The 21,750-nt window shown below is 43.5% G+C and overlaps 1 protein-coding gene across 3 annotated transcripts in view; it reads left to right on the top strand.

The window, feature by feature from the left end:
- Positions 1–331: 331 nt before the first annotated feature.
- Positions 332–21,750, top strand: part of FGF14 (fibroblast growth factor 14) — a 376,859-nt gene continuing 355,440 nt past the window's right edge. The window contains exon 1 of one of the 3 annotated variants that reach the window (XM_038127255.1): positions 332–1,079. In XM_038127255.1, coding sequence (XP_037983183.1) covers positions 872–1,079 — 208 coding nt within the window. In that variant the 5' untranslated portion in view covers positions 332–871. The remainder of the gene's footprint in view (positions 1,080–21,750) is intronic. The other 2 variants (XM_038127235.1, XM_038127270.1) reach the window with 2 other exon arrangements.

Raw genomic sequence — 21,750 nt, 5'->3', positions numbered from 1 at the left:
GACCGTTGAGACCACGGCATGGCCGAGACGGGCAAGAGCCGCACTCGGGGGAGGGACAGATTTCAGGGCCCAGGGCACGTCGGGCGAGGGACGCAGGGGTGCGCGCTCGGCGGCCAGCCCGGGGCAGCCCACCCGTGCTGCCCGCGGGCGGTGCCGGGCCGGGCCGGGCCGCACGTGGCTACGTGACGGCGATCGGGGCCGGCGGGGCTCGGCGGCTCCTCCTCCCCCGGCGCCCGCCGGCGACTGGGCGCCGAGGCTGCGGCGGGCGGCGCGGGGCGGGGGTGCTGCCTCCTGCGCGGCGGAGCGGGCGCAGCGGCAGCCGGGGCCGGAGGCGAGCGGCCCGCGCGGGCGAGGGCGGGCGGCGTCGCGGGGCGGCGGCGGGGGCTGCGGGGCATCGGCGGGGGCTGCGGGCGGGGTCCGCGCCCGCGGCCGGCAGCGGTCTCTGCGCCTCAGCCGGGCTTCGCCGGGTGCTGGCGGTGCGCTCTCCCGCCGCGGGGCTGCACAATGGCAGTCATTCAGTAGGATGGATCCTGCCGTGGCTTTTGTTCTGCAGATCCACCCATCCTCCTAGCAGTCAAGTACCAGGCTATGGTTTTCTCTCTGGGGATCTTTCTTCCGCGTTTTGCCGGTGTCTCCGATGAGGTTTTGGCCTCGGCTGGGATTTCACTACCTTACTTTTCGTTTGGCTTCACGCTGAAAAAAGGGATTCCTTATATTTGCTCTCCACGCTTTTGGTTATAATCCACTGTTGGTCTAGGGGAAACAACCGTTCAGCCTGGCTGAAAAAAAAGCATCCGTTGAAAAGTCTCAAAGAAATATACCACGTGAGGAAAAAAAACTGGGAGAAGATCGGAATATAATCGCTTTTTCTATGATAAAACTGGTGCCCCTCTTCAGGAGAACTGATCTCAATTTATTATTATGCAACCACAAGGATCTCTTCTTTCTCAGGGTGTATAAGCTGCTGGATTGCTTTTCGCCCAAATCAATGTGGTTTCTTTGGAACATTTTCAGCAAAGGATCGCATATGCTGCAGTGTCTTTGTGGCAAGAGTCTTAAGAAAAACAAGAACCCAACTGGTAAGCAATCCATTGCAATGCGTTGTTTTTCTTTAATGCTACCCTGTCTGTTGCTCGCCGAGGTAGATCTGCAATCCTGCTGAGGGGAGAAGGGGGGATATATCGAGGCCAGCACGGACATGCATGTGCATACGTGTATGAATAAGCAAAGAACGGTTTGTATTAGCTTCAGCCCCTGTCACCACCGAAAAGGGGTAAAAAAATAAAATCAAAGGCGACCCTCGCCCAGCCGGCATCTCCTAGTTCCTATGTGCCATTTCCAAGGAGGAAACTTTTATATCAGTACCCTTCTTGTGGGGAAGGCGGTGGAGCCCCCCCCCCCCCACTCCGCTCCGACCGCGGGAGCCCCCCCAGTCAGTTTTGGGAAGAGGAGACTGGCTCTCCTGTGCTGGTGTTAGCCGGCCCTGCCTGCGGTGGGTGAGTGTGCCGGGGCTCGGGTCCTGCACAGCACTTTCTGAATAGCTTGCAGTATGTCACCCCACACGCACACACACCCACCCACCGCCTCGCTCGGCTTTATAAAGTCAAGCCAGACACCCCCCTGCCGCGGCCTGGGGGCTCCCCGTTATCACTCACCCTCGGCACTCAAGGCCAGGAGGGTGGAAGGTGGTGAGGAAAGGGGATGGACACTTTCTTGGGGCTTGTGCCCAGACGGCAGTTCAGCCAGCTATGCCGAGTGGCAGCAGCGGCACCGCCGGGTTGGCTGTACCGCTCCTCCGCCTCTCGCTGCCGGGATGACCCCTCTGTGCCACACACCGGTGTCTCTGCGTCCGTCTCTATGTCTGCCTGGCAGCGGGGATCATGCGCTTCGGTTCAGCCCGGCTCCGAGGGGGAAACTTGCAGTACATTACATAAGAAATGCAAATGCAGGTGCTCTGGGCCGCCTGGTCCCTGGGGGTCACGCTGCTGCTGTTGCATCCCTCTTGCTCGGGGCGTCCGTGCGGCCAAGCCCGCGGCTTGGCGAGCAAGGTGGGCGGGAAGGGATTCTCGGCGGGCGGGGGAGCCGGGAGCTTTTCTGGGGAAATACCGGCCCTTCCCGCCGGCCTCTGGTCCCCCACGGCGCCTTGCTCGCTCAGCCCGGCCGGCAGGTTGTCTGCAAGCACTTGCGTGCCTGGGGAGGCGAGAGCCGCCGGAGCCCGGGCTGCGAGGGGAGGGATGCCGTGTGCGCGCTGGTGTGTGTGTGCCGGCTGCCCTGCAGTGGCAGCTCCCGAGCAGGAGGCTCCTGACGCTGGCACTGCAGTGTAGTAGATCATAGGCTCTCGTTGCCTGACACCCCAACATCAACAAGCAGCAGCCCTGGCAGCCCGCACCCCTCTCCGTAAAGGCAGCCGCGCTGCCGGCTGCTGCTTTGCTCAGCTCAGGTCCGGTGCAGAGTCGAGGTGGGCACCTCGGCGGATTTACCCTTCCCCGCCCCCGGCTTCCGTTTGCCAGCTCGTCTCGCCCCTTTCCCCCCCGCCGCTGCCGCAGCAGTGAAAAGCAGCCACTTAGCATACCAAAGAGGCTGAAATGCCCCGCCAGAGGCTGCGCTCAGCCTCCCGCAAAGTGCCCTTCGCTTCACTCGTCCCTTAGCACTGCAGACAGCCGGGGGCCACTTCCTAGCCGTGTGCCTCCCTGGGCGGGATGGGCCAGACAGGGTCGGGACGGCCGACCACCTTCTGGCAGCCCCTGGGGATGCTCCTGTCCGCCTGCCCGGACCACGCACGCAGGAGCCGTGACCGCGGGAAGAGAGCAAAGCGGCGGCGTGGCCCTGCCTGCCCTGCCCGCTGCCGTCGCTCCTCAGCCCCGGGGGGAGCCGGCTCCAGCGCCGTGGTGCTCTGGGCAAGAGGCGATGCTCCTGAGGAAGGGATTGGGGGGGCGGCAAGGGGGGCGGCAAGGGGAGGAGGAGGGCTGGTGGTTTCTAGGCCTTTCAGTTTGCATACCGGGGGGTGAGGCGTATGCCTCTCCACACACACACACTCTGGTTCACCCCTAAAGATTCGTGTCCTTTCCTTGCGGAGGGCAGGCTGTCAAGATACCGGCCCATGAAGCCGAGTGGTGTCCCTCGCAGTGCCAGGCAACCGCGGCACAGCTTTCCACCTCCCCGGGGACTTTGCCGCACTTCCCTACTCCCTCTGCATGGGACGCGTGGATTTGGCTGGCAGGAGCGGCACTACCCCCGGCCTGCGAAGGGCTGCACTGGCCCGAGGAGGGCTGACCCCCTCTTCTGAAGGAGTGGGGGGAACACGTCCAAGCAAGCGGCGGGGAGCGGGCAGGGGGCACGGAGTGGGGCCGTGGCGGGTGCTGCCACTCCGGCCGGGGCCGCGGTCTCGCTGCCCACCCGCACAGTCTGCGCTGCTCCGCTCCGCTTCGACTTGATCCCGTCAGAGCAGCCGGGACGCCGAGCCCAGCCGAGCCGCACGCCCCGTCCTGGCACTCCGTTCCGGGAGCGCCGAACTGCGGCTCTCTGTGTGAGGAGGCTAATAATCCGCTTGGCCGGATTAGCTGGTGGCCCGGCCACAGGCGCTGTTGCTCTGACGGCAGATCATCTCCACTCAGGCTGGGGTCGCCCGGGGAGCGCGGGATCCGGTGCCGCGGTGCCCGTCCTCGCCTGGTGCCCCCGGGCCGTGGGGCTCGCCCTCTGCGGCAGCTCGCAGCCCCCCATCCCCGCTGCGGCACGGGGCACCGCTACCGCCACCGCCCCCCCTTTGCCCGCCAAACTTTTCGGGAGCCGCTGGGCTTTTCAGTCTCAAAAGTAATCAAATGAGCGAGCATCTGCCGCTGATCCAACCGTGCAGAAAATCCAGCAGGTTAGGCAACTAGCGCTGGCTGTAATTGCAGTTTATTTAGCTATTTTCGACCTGCTGCACTTTTTTTTTTTTTTTTTTTTTTTTTTTTTGTGTCCCTTCCTAGAGCTGCTCTATTTCCAGAAACGGGATTGGGTGGCTCCTTTCCAAATGTTCTCTCCTTTGCCTTTTCTCCCCACCACTGGCTGCAGCCCCCCCCCGATGTGCAGACCCCCTCCCGGGCTCCCCTGCCTTCCCCGGGGGCCTCGCCCCACCGGCACCGGTAACCGGCACCGTTGGGAGCTCCAGAGACGGGGACAAGTGCGGCAGGAGGGATGGGGAGTCCGAAGGGCTGTAAGTCTCTGGCAGGGTTGCATCAGGAGGCTTTGGTTTTATGGTTGGCTGAAACCCCTTGGTTTCAGATTTGATATCCTCGATAGAGGAGCTGCGTTTGATTGTTGCAATTATTTACCTCTTTATATTTCTTCCTGAGGAGAAAAACTTTGGGAATCAGTAGCTGTGGCTGTGTTTTTCAGCTGCTGAATATTTTTGAATGTTCCTCAGTGTAATGGCTACAATCAGTGAAGCCCCTCATATCTGCAGTGTTCTGTCTCATGAAAATCTTTGCCATGTGTCAGGTTCCCTGGGCCTCCCTTGCTTTTGCAATTATTTCTGTCTAGCTCTGCCCTTCCCTCTTGTCATGCACGCTGAGGGGACTTTAAAAAGTGCAAGATCAAAGGGACTTTTTCTCACAAATAGTTAAAAACTGCTCCAAACCGTAAGTCCGGAACCAGGGCTTGTTACAATAAGATACTGTCCTCCTGGCTTTCCCACTACCATCCCCAGCCTCCAAACTGGGTATCTTCAGCTAGGGAACGGCAAAGTCGTGGGGAGAATTTGGGGCCTGAGGAGAAGTGGGAAAGGAGATTATCTCCAGTTGCTTTTTGAAGCAAGTCCAGCAAGTGAATAGATTTTTTTTTTTTTTTTTTACCAAATGCCAGCTGTTTGGGTGCCCACGGGAAGTGTGTTGGCTGGAGTGTTAGATGCCCCCGTGGCGGGAATTGCTATCACATTTCACTCCTGGTGGCAACCCAACAGAGGATGGATCAGGTTTCCTCTCCATTCATTTCCAAGGAGAAGCATGTCTCCAACACAGTCAGGGATGTTGACAGGAGAGTAGATGGCAATTGGCATTACTATAAATACATTACTGATGGAGGATTTAATTTAGGAAATTAGTATCAACCTCACATCAATTTAAAATACAAAACCTGTTTTAAAAGCAGTAAGTCTGATATCCAGGCTGCAGCTGAACTGCAATCTCTGCATAGTCCCATGTTAATTTCCTATTCCATAAAATAGCTTGTCTGGTATTTCCTGGTTGCTTATAATTTTGAAAAAGTTTCTAAGCACAGCCATGAAATGGAAGCTTGTGCCCTGCCCATAAATATGTATAGTAGGTATGTGTCTTTATCTGAATTCTGAAAAAATTTGGCCTCCCCACTGCTTTCCTTACTCATAGAAAGGAAACCTCCCACCAAAAGACAAAGACAGTAAGAGCTGTGGGATCAGGTCCTTGAAGTTTCTTTCATGTCATTCCGAAAAACAGCTCTGACTGCTTAAATACTGTAATTCCTGTAGGGGGAATTGAGGCATGGTCTGTTTCTCTTGCTCAAATGTAAAACTGCTTATTTACATGTATTTCACCTATTGAAGTTTTGTCCTCTTTGGAATACATTTCCTGAATTTGTACAAATTTAATTATTCTTGATCAAATTAAATTGCATACTCTACTTACTAAGGGGTGAAATTTATGCCTGCTCATGCATCTCCCTACTGTAATAAAATGTTTGCACCTAGTTCAATGTCTGCTAATGACAGGCCATTTATAAATGAATTCAAATATAAAAAGGATGTCTTAGGCTTAAGGAAAATACAAAAAATGTATTTACAGATATCATTGGTTTAAATATTTATGTGTATGCATTTTTGATTTGAGCTTGATGTTTATTCTACTCAGCCTTCTCAGATTATATTAAGTATATTAATTTTAAGCTAAAATTCCTATTGACTTCAAATCTAAAAAAGGAGTGATTTAGACAGTCTGAATTTGTCCCTTTGTAAAGATTTTCTGTCCAGTAAAAATATAATCTGGAGATGAGAGAGTTGCTTGAAATTGGAAACCAGTTTTTCAAGAGGACTTCATAAATCTGAAAAATGGGAATTGGGCCCTTACACTGACTCTGAGGGTGCATTTTATAGCTGGTGGGGTCACTACTGAGGTTTTGATAGGAACAGTCAACATTTAGGATAAAATCTTCTGAGTCTAGGTTGCAGATAGATAAATGAAGTGGTTGTGTGGAAATTAAACTGAATATTTACAGATGTTTGCCGAACCTGCCTCTAAACAGTGAGTCCTGCTGGAGCATGTTTCACTCAGTCAAGGAAGATCTTGTTGCTTGGGAAGCAGTGATTTGTTCCTATACTAAGTTCTGGTTTAGATGGCTTTTGTGATTTTTGACACACTATTACTTACCTATGCCTTCCCTTCCTGCTGGTTAGAAGTTGCAGGCAATGTCTGAACATTGCACTAGCGTGCTGTTGGCCCTTTTGTTTGTTTTTCACGTTTCAGTGAATGATTGCTTTTCAAAGATAAATTACTAGTTTACTGAACAACTCACTGAGTAGCAAAACATCGAGCGATCATAAAGCTTTACAATCTCTGTTGTGAAAAAAAATTGCTGAGATGTAGCATGTGGCTTGATGTACAATTAATGTATCCAAGAGCTACTTGCCACTGTACAGAAAGAGTTTATATGTGTATACAGTAGGAGAACAGTTTACTTGGGAATAAACTTTGTCAGACTGCACCCAAGTTTAGTTCAGGAAGAGTCCCCTTCTTGCACAGATTGTGCTTCTATTGTCATAGCAAATTAAGCCAGGAAGAGTCTTTTCATTGGACACCATATAATAAAGTGCTCAAAAGAGTATGTTCCTCTTCAGAATGCTATTAAAAAATTATTTGTTCTTGAAGTGAATCCTTACAGTAGATCCACCCAGAAATACTGAAAATAATAATTGCAAAAGGAGCTGATGATGCTTGGCACCATGATGGACTGAACACACAGCAAGCAAAATGTAAGCGATGTATTCTTTTTAATATACTCTGCAGCAAAGAAAAATAGTGTGTGAATAATTAACAAAGCTGTTATCCAAAACAGGAGCACACTGACTCTGAAAAAGAACTTTTTGAGGCCAAAACCTCAAAAATCATTAAGTGAAAGGCGTTTAATGGATACATGGAATGCAGGTTTGGTGTATTTGCAGCATATGCTGTTAGAAGCATTCATGTTTAATAGTTACAAGGAAAGTAAACAGTTGCTCATGAAACTGCATCGAGAAGTCAGAATAATAATATCTGTAGTTATATTCAATGCACTAGCCAGATTAATAACACCTTCTGCAGTAAAATTCAATGACTAGTTTAGGTACTGTACTGGGGTGAACATAATAAACATTTTAATAGCTTTTGAGTTAATATCGAATGGTTGTGTGGGTCAAATAACAATAGGTAGCACATAGTTGCTGGCAGAAATTGATAGTCTAATTTTCATATCTGTATATTGTTTTTTCACTCTGACACCTGCTTATTTGACTTTTAACTGGAAACAGCATGAGGAATTGCATTGAACAAGTTTAGCACTTGCATACAGTAGGCACTGTCTTGGAAATTACTTGGCTTAATCTTTTTGTGGCACTAAAATGAACGTGGTCCTATCAGACAGTAGAATCAAGCCAAGGTTAAACATTTTATTTCCATTGGAATTTTTTGGCTTTTGCTCAAGGACTCTGATACAAATAAACTATAATCCTCTATGAAAACATTGTTCTAAGGAGATTCCCAAGATGCCTGTATTTTACTGAGTTGAGAGAAGAATGTATTTCACTTTTGACTGAAATTCATTGTGTCATCTATGTTTTTTTGTGTACGGCTTTGCCATCTAGAAAGATAAGAACATAGCGAGGATACAGAATGTGCAGCATTTGTGCGTTAGATGTTGATCCTGTCCTGTCTCCATCTCTGGGCATTGGGTGGTGTAAGAAAAAATGCAAGAGATGGGCAAATCTTTGGGTTTGATCCTTCCCCCCCATCTGTCCTCTCAGTTTTCAGCTGTCACTGGACTGTGAAGTTGGAGCTTGTATTCAGGTCACTGTGTGTAGTAGCTTCTGAAAGAGCTACAACACTTCAGTTATCAAGCAGCATTTCTATTTTGGGCATCAAAAAACTTTGCATGGCAGTGAGCTGTACATAACCACGTGCTATGTGGAAAAGATGTGGAGGGGTTTGCACTTTCTGTGGGGACTCCTTGGTTCTTCTGTTGAAAAACAGAGGCTAACATTGCTCTTCCTGCTCTGTGTTTGTGACTAGTGATTATGGAGAGCTTTTCAGGTGAAAAGCACTTCTTTCATAGTGCCTTTTCCTTCCTTGAACTGTCCTGAAATCCTGGACATTTCTATCATCTTGGTTCCTATGCAGTATAGCTTGCCTTTGCTGTGGGTATAGGATATCTTTGGCTTAGGAGGACAAAAATAAGGTAGCAGCTGACACATCCCTTTGCATGTGCTGCTTTCGTCCAGCTAAAAGAAGTTAATTTCTATGGATTTTCTAGGCCTATGGGATAAGGAAGTATGTCCTGAAAAGGGCATGTTTTTACAATGTCCTTCTCTTGAGGGAACAAGTGGAATATTACTCTCTTGAAGAAGCTTTTAAAGAATTAAGCTCTAGTGTGACTGAAAACTAGAATTTCGTACCATTGCTGAAGGGTTTGAACAGGAGAGGCAGCTTGCGTATAAAAGCAGACTTCTGTTTACATATAAATCTCTTGCTTCTCACCAATGCTAACAAAGGAAATATGCAGGAATTTGATTGCTCTTTAATGAAGTTTGAGACGAAAATGCTAATATAAAGAAGGCAAGTTTGCCAGACTTGTTACTCTTTCAGTAAATGTATTTCTAAGCATGTCCCTCTACAGTCAAACAAAATGTCCAGATTAAACAGTTCCCAGTTCATGCTTCTCATTAAAGGACTGTTCTATGGAGCACTACACTTGTTCAGTAGTTTCTACACATATCACTCTTTGCTGTAGAGGTACATTTATTGACATTGAATGAGACGAAGAGGAGCTACCGGTGCAAAACATAGTGGAAAATACATTAAATAAAAAAAAAATGTGGGAAAAGATGTGGTAAAGTTATAGCTCAGGGAAATGCTTAAAAAAATCAGTTAAATCATTAATACAGTAGTATCTTATAGAGTAATCTATCAGGTATATCTTAACGAGGATTAAATTAATCATAGTCCCTGTTAATTGGTAGTACTTATGACACAAAGAGCCACTTCACAGTTCTGATTTTCTTGTAACTGGAAATTGCAAGGCAAACCCAGACAGCTAATAGTTTCTGAGAATCTGAACCTAAATGTGATGTAGGCAGATTATCTCACTGGGAGATCAACCAAAGATCTCAAATGTGAACTACCTTTAAGATGTCTAAAACCCAGGTGCAATTTTGTGGCTTGGACTCTTTCACTAAAATCCATATTTTAAAGCAGCATTAACAGGTGGAGGATTAAAATTTGTAAAGCTTTGCACCCCTGAGAGAGTTCTTCCTAGTCACTTGCTGGTTTAAATCCTTTTTTCTTTTTTTTGTGTTTGTCACCATGTGAAGGAGACTTTCTGCTACAAAAAATCTGGTTACACAGAGTTTCATAACCAACATTTGATAGTCTCCTGGCTTTACTCAGATATTTATTATCTGTATGAATATGACCTTGATCCATCCCAAACTCTGTCATCTGCATATAGCCTCTCACATCTCTTTGAGTTTTTTCACCTTCTCCTTGTGCAAGCATCTCACCTTTTTACTTTGGATAAGGTCTTTGAGGAAAATTAGCCCTCAGTTGTATTTCTTTCAGATATTTTTGAGCCCTCTCCACCGCTTTGAATAATTAGCTAGTGACCATGAGCAGAATAACTGCACGGGCTTATTTTATTAATGATATAATAGGTATTTAGGATGGAGGAAGGGTAGGCTGATGGACTACCCTTTTTTTTATTGGGCATGAGCTGTATACATTGTTGTTTTCCCTCTTGCTGCTAATTTACAGTAGAAGAACAATAGCAGGAGTAAAGAAATGCAGAGGCTGTAGAGCAACTGTGATTGATTAGGAAAAGACAGTAAAATCAGCAAGAGGATTTAGAAGACCTAATAACAAATGTTATCCTTTTCATTTGTTTTGATGATCATTTGAGGATATTACTTGCTTGAGGATAAAATGGTTTGTGTGAGATTCGGATGTTAAATCAGGACTCCTCAGCATGCAGGGAAATTTTCTGGGTATTATTGCTGAGCATTTTACATTTGTGTTGGTAGGGAGTTAGTTCCGGGTCCTGGCTTTGTCTGTTCACTTAGGTGCTACGTGTCTCCTTGAAGTTTGTGGCCATGGCACCAGCAGAAGAGATCCCAGAGAACTGCAAAACCTGTGTGGATGCAAGGCATGCCCCGTGTGTCCATACCCTCAGCAGGGTACAGACAGAGTAAACCTGTGGTTTGGATCTGGCTCACTTTTGATTCACCTTGTTCACCTTTGAGCTCACTTTTGATGGCGTCGTTTAGAGACATCATTGTGTGAAAGGATTGTAACATGCCGCTTCAGTGCTTCATGCTCCAGGGTTTCTGCTGACCCAGGGACATTAGTAGCAGAGCCAGTGACTGTGTGTCACTAAACCCTGTGTTCTGAACTGTTGAGCTCTGGCTATGTGGTATTCACATACTCTTTGAACAGAGAGAGACATAATTCTCTCTCCTAGGATTTTTCCTGAAGAAGGTAGTGAGAAAGCTCAGAGAAAGAAGAGAAAACAAGTCTTATCTCTACTTGCTACTCCTGTTGTTTAGCACATATAGAATGTGTTATAAAGATTGTTTACTGAAAGGGATTTGTTAATTAGACTCTAGTGATAGTTGTTTGGACTGATTGACCAATTAAGTCAAAGCTGTGTTGTGACTGTCTAGTAAAAGTTTTCCTTTAGTAATGTAGTATAGCTCAGTATTAGTATAGTATGTAGTGTAATATAGTATAGCTTAATAAAGCAGTTGTTCAACCTTCTAAATCATGGAGTCAGAGCACGTTACTCCTCTGGCTGGGGGTCGTCCTACATTGATATGGCCATATGCACAGAGTTTTGAAACATGGCATAGATGAGTTCTCTTATCTTTGAAACTTGTAGGATGGTTTCTTCCATGGAACAGGGTATCTGAAAGCAGCATGGGATTATTTTACAGCAGATAAGTCATTATATAGTGCATGTATGGAAGAACCACATTTTTTGAAGGTGATCTTACTTTGCTTTCAAACTGGACTTTAAACTCAGATAATGTTTGTGGAAGAGTAAAAATATAGGGAAAAAAACCTCTTGTAGTTTCCTATGTAATACATATCTGGGTAAAAGAAATAAGTTTATTCATGGTAGGAGAAATTTGAACCAAAGAAGGGGGAATAGAGGAATTGTGACTTTTTGTTCTAGTGTCTTTCCTCATTTTGATTTGTCTTTGCAATTTCTATGAAATGATGTATCTGAAGCATTACTGACATGGAGATGAATCCAGTGATCCTGTGTGCCACAGTAAGATATTCTCTCCTGACTGAAAGTTTTCTCTGAAAGCATGTCTTTGAAGACATTGGCTTTCTTAGCACTTCAGCATCATGGATATTGATTTTGACCATTTCCTTACACCATTGATGAAAACACTCTCTAAGGGGTTCCTCAAGATAGTTACATAAATATGGTGCTCTCATTAAAAAAAAAATGTTTAAGCAAAATGAAAAAATAAATAATTGAACATAAGTATATAAAGGTGAGTATCATGGTAGTTTTAACTGTAGGGTTACTAAGTTTCTCTTAGATGCTGTATGAGAATGATTTTATTCCACTTGTGCCAGCTGCCATTGAATAAAAGTGGAGGTTGAAGTTTTGGACCTTGTAACTAAAGCAGAAATAAGCTGTACATTGTGCAGTCTGGGTTAAAATATTTAAAAAAAGGAATCAGGAGTAACAGAAAAACAGGGGTTTGTTATGTTTTCTGGAGCTCCTTTTCTTTGGATTTCAGTGGCTGTCTGGAGTAACTATGGTCTCGGTTTGCTGCCAAAAAGAACACCTGCTAATAGATTTAAGACAGAAGATGAGAAGATAAATACTAAGCCCTTGTAGTCATATATGTAGGTTAAGAATTTGGGGGTGGAACTTGCTGAAGTTAGAACAAAAGTAAGCCAGAATGTGATGTTAGTACATTAGATGAGTTTTTATCAAGGGCTATGTGGATGATACATGAAAAGTGTGGGATGCTTTCTCTCCCACTTATTCTCAGAGGGAGATGAAAAACCAAAATGACAAAAGAAATTATAAAGTAAATAATAAAGGAATTAAAGGAGTCTGTAGTCATTTAGACAGGTTAGTGATAGAGGCCTACAGGCAAGCAGAATTTAGAATTTGTTGAAGCTATTTATCAATTGAAGAGCAAATAGATCCGAAATTTAAGGACATTTTCATGGAAAGCATCTATTTCTAGAAGTGTTTCTTTCCAAGGACATATAGAGAGAGTTTTATATTTGAGAGTCAGGCTTTTCTCAATTTATTCCATTTATAGCTATCTTGCTAAAGGTGAAATATCCTTGTAAACATTGCTTTGCTATTATAAATGAAGGTGCTCCCATGCTCCCCTGAGTCTACCAGCTGTCTCTGCCCAGCTCTGGAAAAGTGGCCTCCAGGATGACCTTAGGCCATGTGTCCAGGGCCTCCTGCCTTCTTGCTGTCACGTGGATGCCCTGAGAGCCTCCTGTCTGGCAGCCCTTGATGCTTTGGACCTGCATGGGCGTGTGGAGTCCTGCATGTGCTGCAGCTGCCTGGGCTAACACCTGCTGGCTCCCCTGCAGAGATGATGGCACCGGAGTCAGCTCCTGAGGGTGGCCCTCAAGCTAAACTGGAACAGCCTGTGTAGTTGCCACAGCAACTGCTGGGGAGAGGAAATGCATTATCCCCCTCCAAACTGTTCTACAGGACAACTTTTAAAATGCAGAATATGTACTTCCATGGGGATCTCAAGCTGTGTAAATCTTTGTGCAAGACACCATGTCCTGGGTGGTACAAACTATAGAAGGAGGCACTATAGGTTCAGTATTAATTTGCATTTTTCTTCCAATAGTTTATTAAGTTCACAGTGAAACAGGTCAAGAATGTTGGGTGCCATTGAAGATCACCACAAATCTGCATCAAAAAGCTTACACTGGAGATCTTCAGGTAACTTCAAAGGGAAAGCCAGTCTCTTCTTCTCATCAACAGATGGCAAATCAGAATTGTGAGTAAGAACTGTCCACCTTCAGTTTGGCATTGATATCATTCTCCCACCTTAAACTCCTCCTAGTTGTTTAGGAACATAAGACTGAATTTATATTGCTTAATTAAAAAGGGCCAGGGATTGATCCAAGTCCAAATGGCTCTGGCTGGCTCATGTCCACAGGCTTACAGTTACCACCCTCCCTGGCAGATTAGCTTGGAGAGAGCTCACTGAGGTGGTGTCTGGGTCTTGAGGAAGAGTGTGGATGACTAGGGCTGTAGCACTTCTTTAATTTAACAATCTGAACACAGCCAAAGAGGATCAGAAAAAAAGCCTTTCACTCCCAGTTGGGAAAGTTAAGGCAAGCTCTGCTTGTAGAGGTTTGCTTGTGCCCCCAGCTTCAGAGAGGAACTGTACCTGGACTAATAACAGCATAACACCATCTTGCACCAGCTAAGGGGTTATTAAAGCTTCCATAAAGTGGATGGAAGGTTCATCCTTTGAGGAAGGAGCACCTAGAAAGGGTCTTGGCTATGGACTTTGGTTGACCTTGTGCAAAGCTGGTGGAGGAAGGAGAGCAGAGTATACCTGCTTCTGAGCAAGTCTGGCAGCTGAGCAGCAGAGACCTGAGTCTGCAGGGAATGAATCATAACGAGTTTCTGAGGAGGATGAACCAGACAGGGAGGAAGGCTCGATCTTGCTGGGGAAAGGAACATATATCCTCTTCTTTCTCTCTTTCACAACAAGAAGATGGAGTTTCAGGGTAGGGAAGAGCTGAAGGACAGGAGATTTCCTCTGTCTCTGGATAAAATATTTTTTCTCCTGCTTCACTGTCTTGTACTTCCTTTCCTTCTCCCTGGCCTTATTTGGGATCATCCCTTCATTTGTGTGAGCATGTGCAACAAAACTTGTCAGCACTTTCAGTCATCCCAGTAACCTGTTGTTTTACTGCACACAGTAAAACCTGTTGTTTTACTGCACACCCACTTTCTATTTTCTGATCTACAGGGGCATCAACCTGCATTGTTGCTGCATGTACTTTTTGATCTTTCTTTAATTTAAGGGTATGTATTTCTCCCTATATGGCCACCAGTTGCTCTCTTCCCTTATATAGTTGTGAGGAGATGAGTAAAGAAATAGTTTTTTTCTGATTATTGATGCTTTAAATATGTTGACAGAATAAATCTGGTCACAGTCTGTGAATTTAAAGGATCTGGCTTATAGGCTGACAGTATGGTCCAGAATACTTGTGTATTTTTCTTTAAGTAATGAAAATTAGACAGTGTAAAGCAGTTTACATTTGGTTTTTGGCTGGGTGGGTTTGTTTTTTTTTTGTTTGTTTGGTTTTTTTTTAATAGTTTTAAGGAAAATCAGTTTGTGGCACTTGGAGTCCTTTGATTCTTCTCTGTGAGGATACAGAAGGTATATTTATTCTTGCATTTAATGCTAAATGTGAAAAGATTGAATGTAAGCAGTACATTCTTATTTTCTCATCAATCCCTTGAAGACCCCTTAAGGTGACTATTCCTTTACAAGTTGAATATCTGAAAACCCAAGTATCCCTGCTTAATTGGGGGCTAAGAAGAGTGTTGCATTTACCAGAGATTTTTACGTTTCCATTGCTTACAATAAAAGCAGTTATGAAAAGCTCTTATGATAGGACACAATTATGTTTTGCATTAAAATAAGGCACAGTGGGGGGCTGTATTCAGCCTGTTTGCTTGTTAGAAAAAGCTGGAATTTCTGAAGCTATTCTAAACACCCTGAATTTGGAAGTCAAGTCAAATCTTTCAAGCCAGTGAAGTCTTCTTAGCAATAGAGAAATAAAAGACTCTCAGTATAAATACTTCTCAGTGTATTAGGTATCTTGGAAACTGTTTCTTCTGTTAGTAGAACATTAATGTAGCATGTCTAGGACTTTTTGTATGGCTTGGCAATTAAGACAACTTGGGCCAAACTAACTGCATTGAGATTCTTTTCAAGAGGGAAAGTACCTTATTTTGAGTCCTACTTCTAGGCTGGAGAAATTAAGTTTTTTGGTGTCTCTGCATTTATAGTGTGTTTCCCTTTTGTCATGCTAATTAAAAGCACCATCTTTAATCCTTCCTCTAGGAAGTTTCTTGCTATTTGCTTTACGTGGCAGTGCTCCACTGTCATATTCAGGTCATCAAAGACCTCCAAAGATGTGTTCTACAGGAGGATAAAGGAAGCATTTTCTCCATGGCCAGAACATGGGACCATTCTTGTGGTGGTAAATAATCTTTGCTCTCACAAAAGAAAAAAAAGGTTTTTTGGCCTTCGCGCACTGCTTTGGGTTTTTTAAAATCTAGCTAAATTTAAATACTCAAATCCTTTCTTGCTAATCCACCACTCCATGGCTTTTCTAAGGAAAGGTTCCTGTTTCTGTGGAAGACAAAAATTTTCTTGTACAGATTAAATAGTTCTGCCCTTAATCTACTATTACTTGAATAATTCTTACAACATCAGCTTTAGTCTACTTCATCTTCTTGTAATTTTATCTTACAGTGACTAATTTGCAGAACAAGCATACCTTCCCCTGTTTGCACTCAAGGGCATTAACTAATCTAGTTAACAAACTAATCTAGGTCTACAGAAAACAAATAGAACAAGCAGCAAATGAGCAGCGAGACTGAACAACAATTTCCTTCCATGTAGCCTGGTGCTCTTGGGTTTTCCTCTAGAGAGAATGGAGCTTTTTCCCATAATTCCGAAGTTCTTGGTTTTGTCATTGCTCAGTTAGGTACAGGAAACAGTGAAAACCAGAACAAACTGGAGGTTACACAAATAGATTTCAGAAGTCTCAATGTGTCTTCAATGAAGGACCTCTAAGCAAATTTATTAAATGAAAGGCTGACTTGGCAGGAAGTTCTAATCCTTTTGAAAAATACTTCTAAAAAAAGGAATATCAGAGAATGAAAGTTCAAACTGCCTACATTGCAGTATACAAATTAGTAAGCGAGTCACCTGGTAGTCTCCTTGTTCCTGGTACATGGCACTAATGTTTTCTCCCTCAGGGATATGTACAGTACCCTAAGTCCCTGATAGAGTGCTACCATTTAAAAAAAGTTTGTTTGTTTGTTTTTGTTTATTTGGGGTTTTGTTTTGGTTTTTGTTTTGTTTTGGTTTTTTTTGTTTTTTATTTTGTTTTGTTTTTAATCCAGCGCAGAAAGATCTGGCTAGTAGAGAAATATGTGACATTGGTAGGTCTTAGCTTTTTGAAGAGTAGTTCTACAAATATTCCTTCTTTTGAGGTTAGATATAGTGGTGAGTATACAGAGCTTCTGAAAGAGCCCAGGTGGAAAGGTCAGTATGAAAAATGCTGCCCAGTAGACTGCAATAATCATTAATTATGAAATAAAGCTCCGTCACTGAAACAAAAGATAGCAATTCTTGCTTTAAGTTCAGAGATATTTACCTAGGAGGGCAGAAAGCCAAAAAACTCCATTATCTTAATGTGGTACCCTCTGCAAGTCTGTGCTAAGGCTTTTGAACTGAGAATACACTCAAACAGGCAGCTGGGGTAGTGAAACTGTTTTCTGGAGTGTTTGTAGGAACCAATTATATGCAATTTGTTTAAATTAGAGGTGAGCAGTTTCTACATTAACAATTGTCTTAGTGGTGGTAAGTAGGAGTGTCTGGAATGTGGCACTTTGCATACTCAATTCGTATCTGCACTTTCAATACATCCAGTGCTTTCATAGCAAGAGGATGGAGCTGAATCTTTTCTGCTCAGATACTTTTACAAGCTCTTACTTTTTTTTTCTGTTTTGTTCTGGGCAAATTGTTACCACTCTTTCTACAAGATAATTAATTAGCTGTTGCTCCTATATTTCCTGTAATAACCCTATTAAAGGGCACCATTTCTGTCAGAATATCCCATGGCTAATGACTGGGCAGATTGTTCTTGCCCCTAGATGCAGTTACCTAATTAGAGATTATCCTGTCACAGCACTTTAAGCTGTATTTCCTTTTCTTAGCCCACACAGAACGTAGAATCACAGAACAGCTGGGGTTGGAAGGGACCTCTAGAGATGATCAAACTCCCCTGCTAAAACAGGGTCTTTTAGAGTGGATTGCACAGGATCATGTCCAGTCAGGTTTTGAATAACTTCCAGAGATGGAGACATGAGCATGGGAAAATTATTTTTGTCAGTGACCTCTACTGCAGTCCATCTACTTATTCTCCTCCTTCTGCTTTTGTCTCTCTTCCCATCCTCCTTTCAAACAAATTTATTAGAGAAAGAATGAAAATCCTGCTTTACAGCACTGAGTGGGGAGATTTTCCACCTGGGAGTGGGATTTATAGCAAAGTTTCCTCACCACTCTGCTTCTGTGGGTACAGCAGAAAGCTCCTGTCAGTTCACATCCTTTGCTGTAGTGCGGAGCCTCAGCAGCACTGTGTATTTCCCTGTATTTCAAACAGTAATGGATTCAAAGAAGCCTGAGAGCTTGGACACGTCTGCTGTGCTCCATAAGAGAGCTCATGGTCTTGCTCCTGTTTTCCTTTAGTGCCAAGGGGAAGTAACCAGTGACAGCTTTCAACACCTTAGTGGCAGTGACTATCTTTTGAGCATAGTGTGTGGCCCCATCACCTGATGAGTTTCAGCATGGAGATGTTTCCTAACAGGAGAAGCCTTTTCCATAGGAGCAAAGAGGTTTTGAACTTTGAGTTTATGGTACTCTGGGGCAAATACTGCCCTTCTGAGAACAAGACCCACTCAGAACAAATTAGGGTGTATTTGAATAACAGATGGGGAGGGAAAAGACTTCTGAAGTTTCTCTAGAGAGGGCACAAGATCTGCTCACTGTACCATCCAGCATGTGTGCAGAGGGATTTGTGTGAGTGGAGTAGAGGGAGGAAAGAACAAAGCCAGTAAATCCGCTGGCAGGCAGACGTTCAGCAAAGGAACTTCACATTTTGTGGCTGAGAATCAAAATTTTTGGGTCTTATTACTGGAAGTTCTCTTCCTCAAAATGTGATAAAAAGAATTAATTTTTGTTTTATTATAAAGAGCCCTTCTTCTCTATACTATACTGACAGTATTCACTGTATATTCCTCTTCCTTCCTGCTCGTCCCTGCTCATGGGTACCATGAGACTGTTAATACTTACTAAAGGACATTTTTTTGTTTTGTTCTTCTTTTGGTTCTTTTTCATCATGCATTTCAGTTGTGTCTACTCAACTTTGCTTCACTTTTGGCAATACTGTAATGGAGGTTTAAGAAGATAATGTCTAAACAGAAGCCAGTTTGTCATATTTATGATGGATGTACAAAGAGCTCTTAAAGAACAATTTTGGTATTACTTCCCTGATATTTCATAGTTTGGCATGTACAAAAAAGCACGAAGGATTTTTCAGTGGATGCTGGTTCAATTAGATTTTGGGCTTTTTGCAGGCAATTTTTAGTTCAAAGATTCTAGTGATAACCTGAGAAATAAATGGGTTAATACATTGTACAGATTCTCATTCTGCTGTTAACAGATCTCAAAATGTTCTTAAAGTTATGGTGTAATGCTAATGGTGGGATAAGGCTCATGGCCTAGTTGTTGTATCATGAATATCAACTGTGTTACAAAAACTTCCATTTGTTTAGGAGCTTTCAGCTTCAGACCAAAGGTCTTTTAAATAAGTGTGAACATTCCCCTTGACTTGGATGAGTCTTAGGGAGAAAATTTCCCTATGATTATTTAATGAATGGGACCTATTCAATTAGCAAGCATATGAAATAGAAGATGCCACTTGTGTAGTTTGATTTTATGGTTTGTTTTACCATTCAGTTTCTTAACCAGCCTTTTCCAACTGTATAGTTTTATCAATGCCTCTCAGTATGTTGAGAGGTTTAATAATAAACTTAGTCATACAAAAATCATATTAAGTCAATAATAGCAGGCTCAAGGCCTATCTGTGTCTCAAAATTTAGCTAATGAAGATGCTAACTACAAATTCACTGTTTTTGAGATGAATTGTTCCTGCAAATAATCCAGTTAATTGGTTTATCCTTGAGAAACTAAGAAATTACTGTATCTGAGCAAATTCTATTCTATTCTATTCTATTCTATTCTATTCTATTCTATTCTATTCTATTCTATTCTATTCTATTCTATTTCATTTATTACTATTTTAACCTATGATTTTTTACTTGCATAAACGTGAAAAACACCTCAGTAGGAGATAAGGAAAGTATTTCATCTAAGCAAAGTCTTTTAAAAGCTAGAAATTACTCACTATTTACTCTAGCTAACCTTGATCCTATGTAAATTTCTATGTTATTTTTCATCAGTCTTTGTAAAAGTTCCAGAGGTAACAGAAAGGTAATGCTTAATTTGTCTTATCAGTGGCTGATGCTCTCTTACAAACTAAGTAGGTCACAGTACCTTTAGGAGTGGAGAGACTAGAGTTGTGGTCATATATCTCTTCACTTTTAGAACAAAACTGAAAACCTGTCTTGCTGGAATACTTATTTTCAGGGATAAAAATTATTTAGAAAAATGTCACCATGCAATTAAAATAGAGTTTTAGATGGTTACTGTTCTGCATCCCAGCACCCCACAGTACTTACAGCTTTCTGCCCAAATTCAGGTTCTCCCAAATGCAGTGACAAAGGGTAAGATTTTATTATTGAGTCCTCTGCTTTGGCAGAGTGTTGCCATGGTCATGAAAAAAAAGCACAAAAATTACATGCTGACTGTGCCAGATACATCCGAAGAAAATCCCTGTACAATAATGTGCGCTCATTCAAGTTGTGCTATTCATATGGTAAGGCTGAGATTATACTTTATTTCTGCACTTGGCATGCCAAGGACAAAGTAGTGCTTAGCTCATTCTCTACCTCATCTTCCTGCAGAGTGGCTGGCACAAACTTATTTCTTCTATTCTGGGCATAGAGAGATGTCCAGGAGGTTGATTCTTGACAAGGTGGGAAAAGCCATGTCTCTGCTGTTTCTGCAGCAGCCAGAAGGCTGGAGGCAGAGCCATGGGCTGCAGAATGCAGAATAATACTGCGTTTCTTCCAGTTAGAACAAATCCATCTCTGGTGTCACATGGAGTGCTGCAATTCTGCTGATTAAAAAGCACCTAATTCACAGATTCCTAATGGCATGTGGATACAACTGCAAAGCCTCTACTCTGCTTTAATATGGATAGCAATTAGAGTTGACAACTCAGGCTAATTTTTGGTAATATTTTTCAAAGTGTTATTAGACACTTTCTGCTCCTCATTCATTTGTCCCTGTGCTGTAATGGCGAGTTCTACTTAAATGGCAATTCAAGTTTCCTGTTTCCCTCATTTCCTCTGCTCAGTTGACAATGTACACCACTGTGAAATGCAGCAGAAGTTAAAATAACAAATTACAGGGTGTTGTTTAAAATATTTGACAAATAGTGACTTCTAATGGCCTCTACTTGTGGGTTTAAGTAGGTAAGTGAATGGTCAGGGATTTTAGTGTCTTTCAGAATTTGGGCTGTTATTCACATGGAATTGCTAACGTACAATATTTACACAAGTGAAAGCAATATTACCTGTTGTACTGCACTCTGAGCATCTCTTACAAGATGGACGAGGTTGATATCCAAGTGACTTGAACACAGCACGTGCAACGAGGCAGAAAGACTGGCGTGTATTTTCAGCTGTTTATTTTGAGTGAGGGCAGCTTTGTCAATCAACAAAGTGGGGGAACAAAGAACCACCTCCTGCCTGTTGCAGAGTTGGGATCACTCCTTTTTCTAGTATTTCTAGAATTTTTTTTCAGATCAGTTCCTTGACTGTGGTTATGACACAAAGCTAATGCATGGGCATATGATGTAAATAAACATCTTCACTTCAGACATGCGTTCCTTGCCTGGATGGCTGAGATGGCAGTGGGAGAACAAAGAAAAGAAGTCATGCCCCAGTTCCTTTGGCTACAACCTTCCGTCTATGAGCACGTGAAAGAAAATTGCCCAGGAGTCATAAGCATGTCTCTGATGTGGGCACAATGTTGACAATTCTCCTATGTTAAAGCTGCTGGATCTGCAGCAAGATATCAACAGCCTCAGGAGAAAAATTAGCCACACCCTCACCATGGAGAGTGTCTCGGCTGATGAAAAGTGAAAGGGTTTCTTTCACATCAGTAATGCTGTGGAGATTTTCTTCTGTCACAACAGCACTTACTTCCTAGAAGGACTGCCACATAATATAATATCTGAAACAAGTGCATTGCCTATTTTTTCTGTATGAATAGAAGTAATCAAAGGAGCTCAGGAATATTTTGCAACTGTAGTGATTTTAAGGAGAAAAGGGTAGAAGTTTTTGGCAGGTTTCATTGATCATTCCAAGCATTTTGATATTTTTGAGAGGGGAGAAAGGGTAAAGGTAATTAGTGCTATGGAAACTATAAGATGCGTAGTAGTTTTCCTTTTTTTTCTCCCCCTTGAAAATTAAGTGTATTTAAATGCATTCATTAAGTGGTGTGCTGAAGGCTCTGAGAGAACAGGGCATGCACCAGGAGCTTTGTATTCC

This window comes from Motacilla alba, chromosome 1, assembly GCF_015832195.1.
Source record: "Motacilla alba alba isolate MOTALB_02 chromosome 1, Motacilla_alba_V1.0_pri, whole genome shotgun sequence".
NCBI classification, from domain to species: Eukaryota; Metazoa; Chordata; class Aves; order Passeriformes; family Motacillidae; genus Motacilla; species Motacilla alba.
The sequence above is the reverse complement of the archived record's forward strand: the minus strand, read 5'-3'. Positions and strand labels throughout refer to the sequence as shown.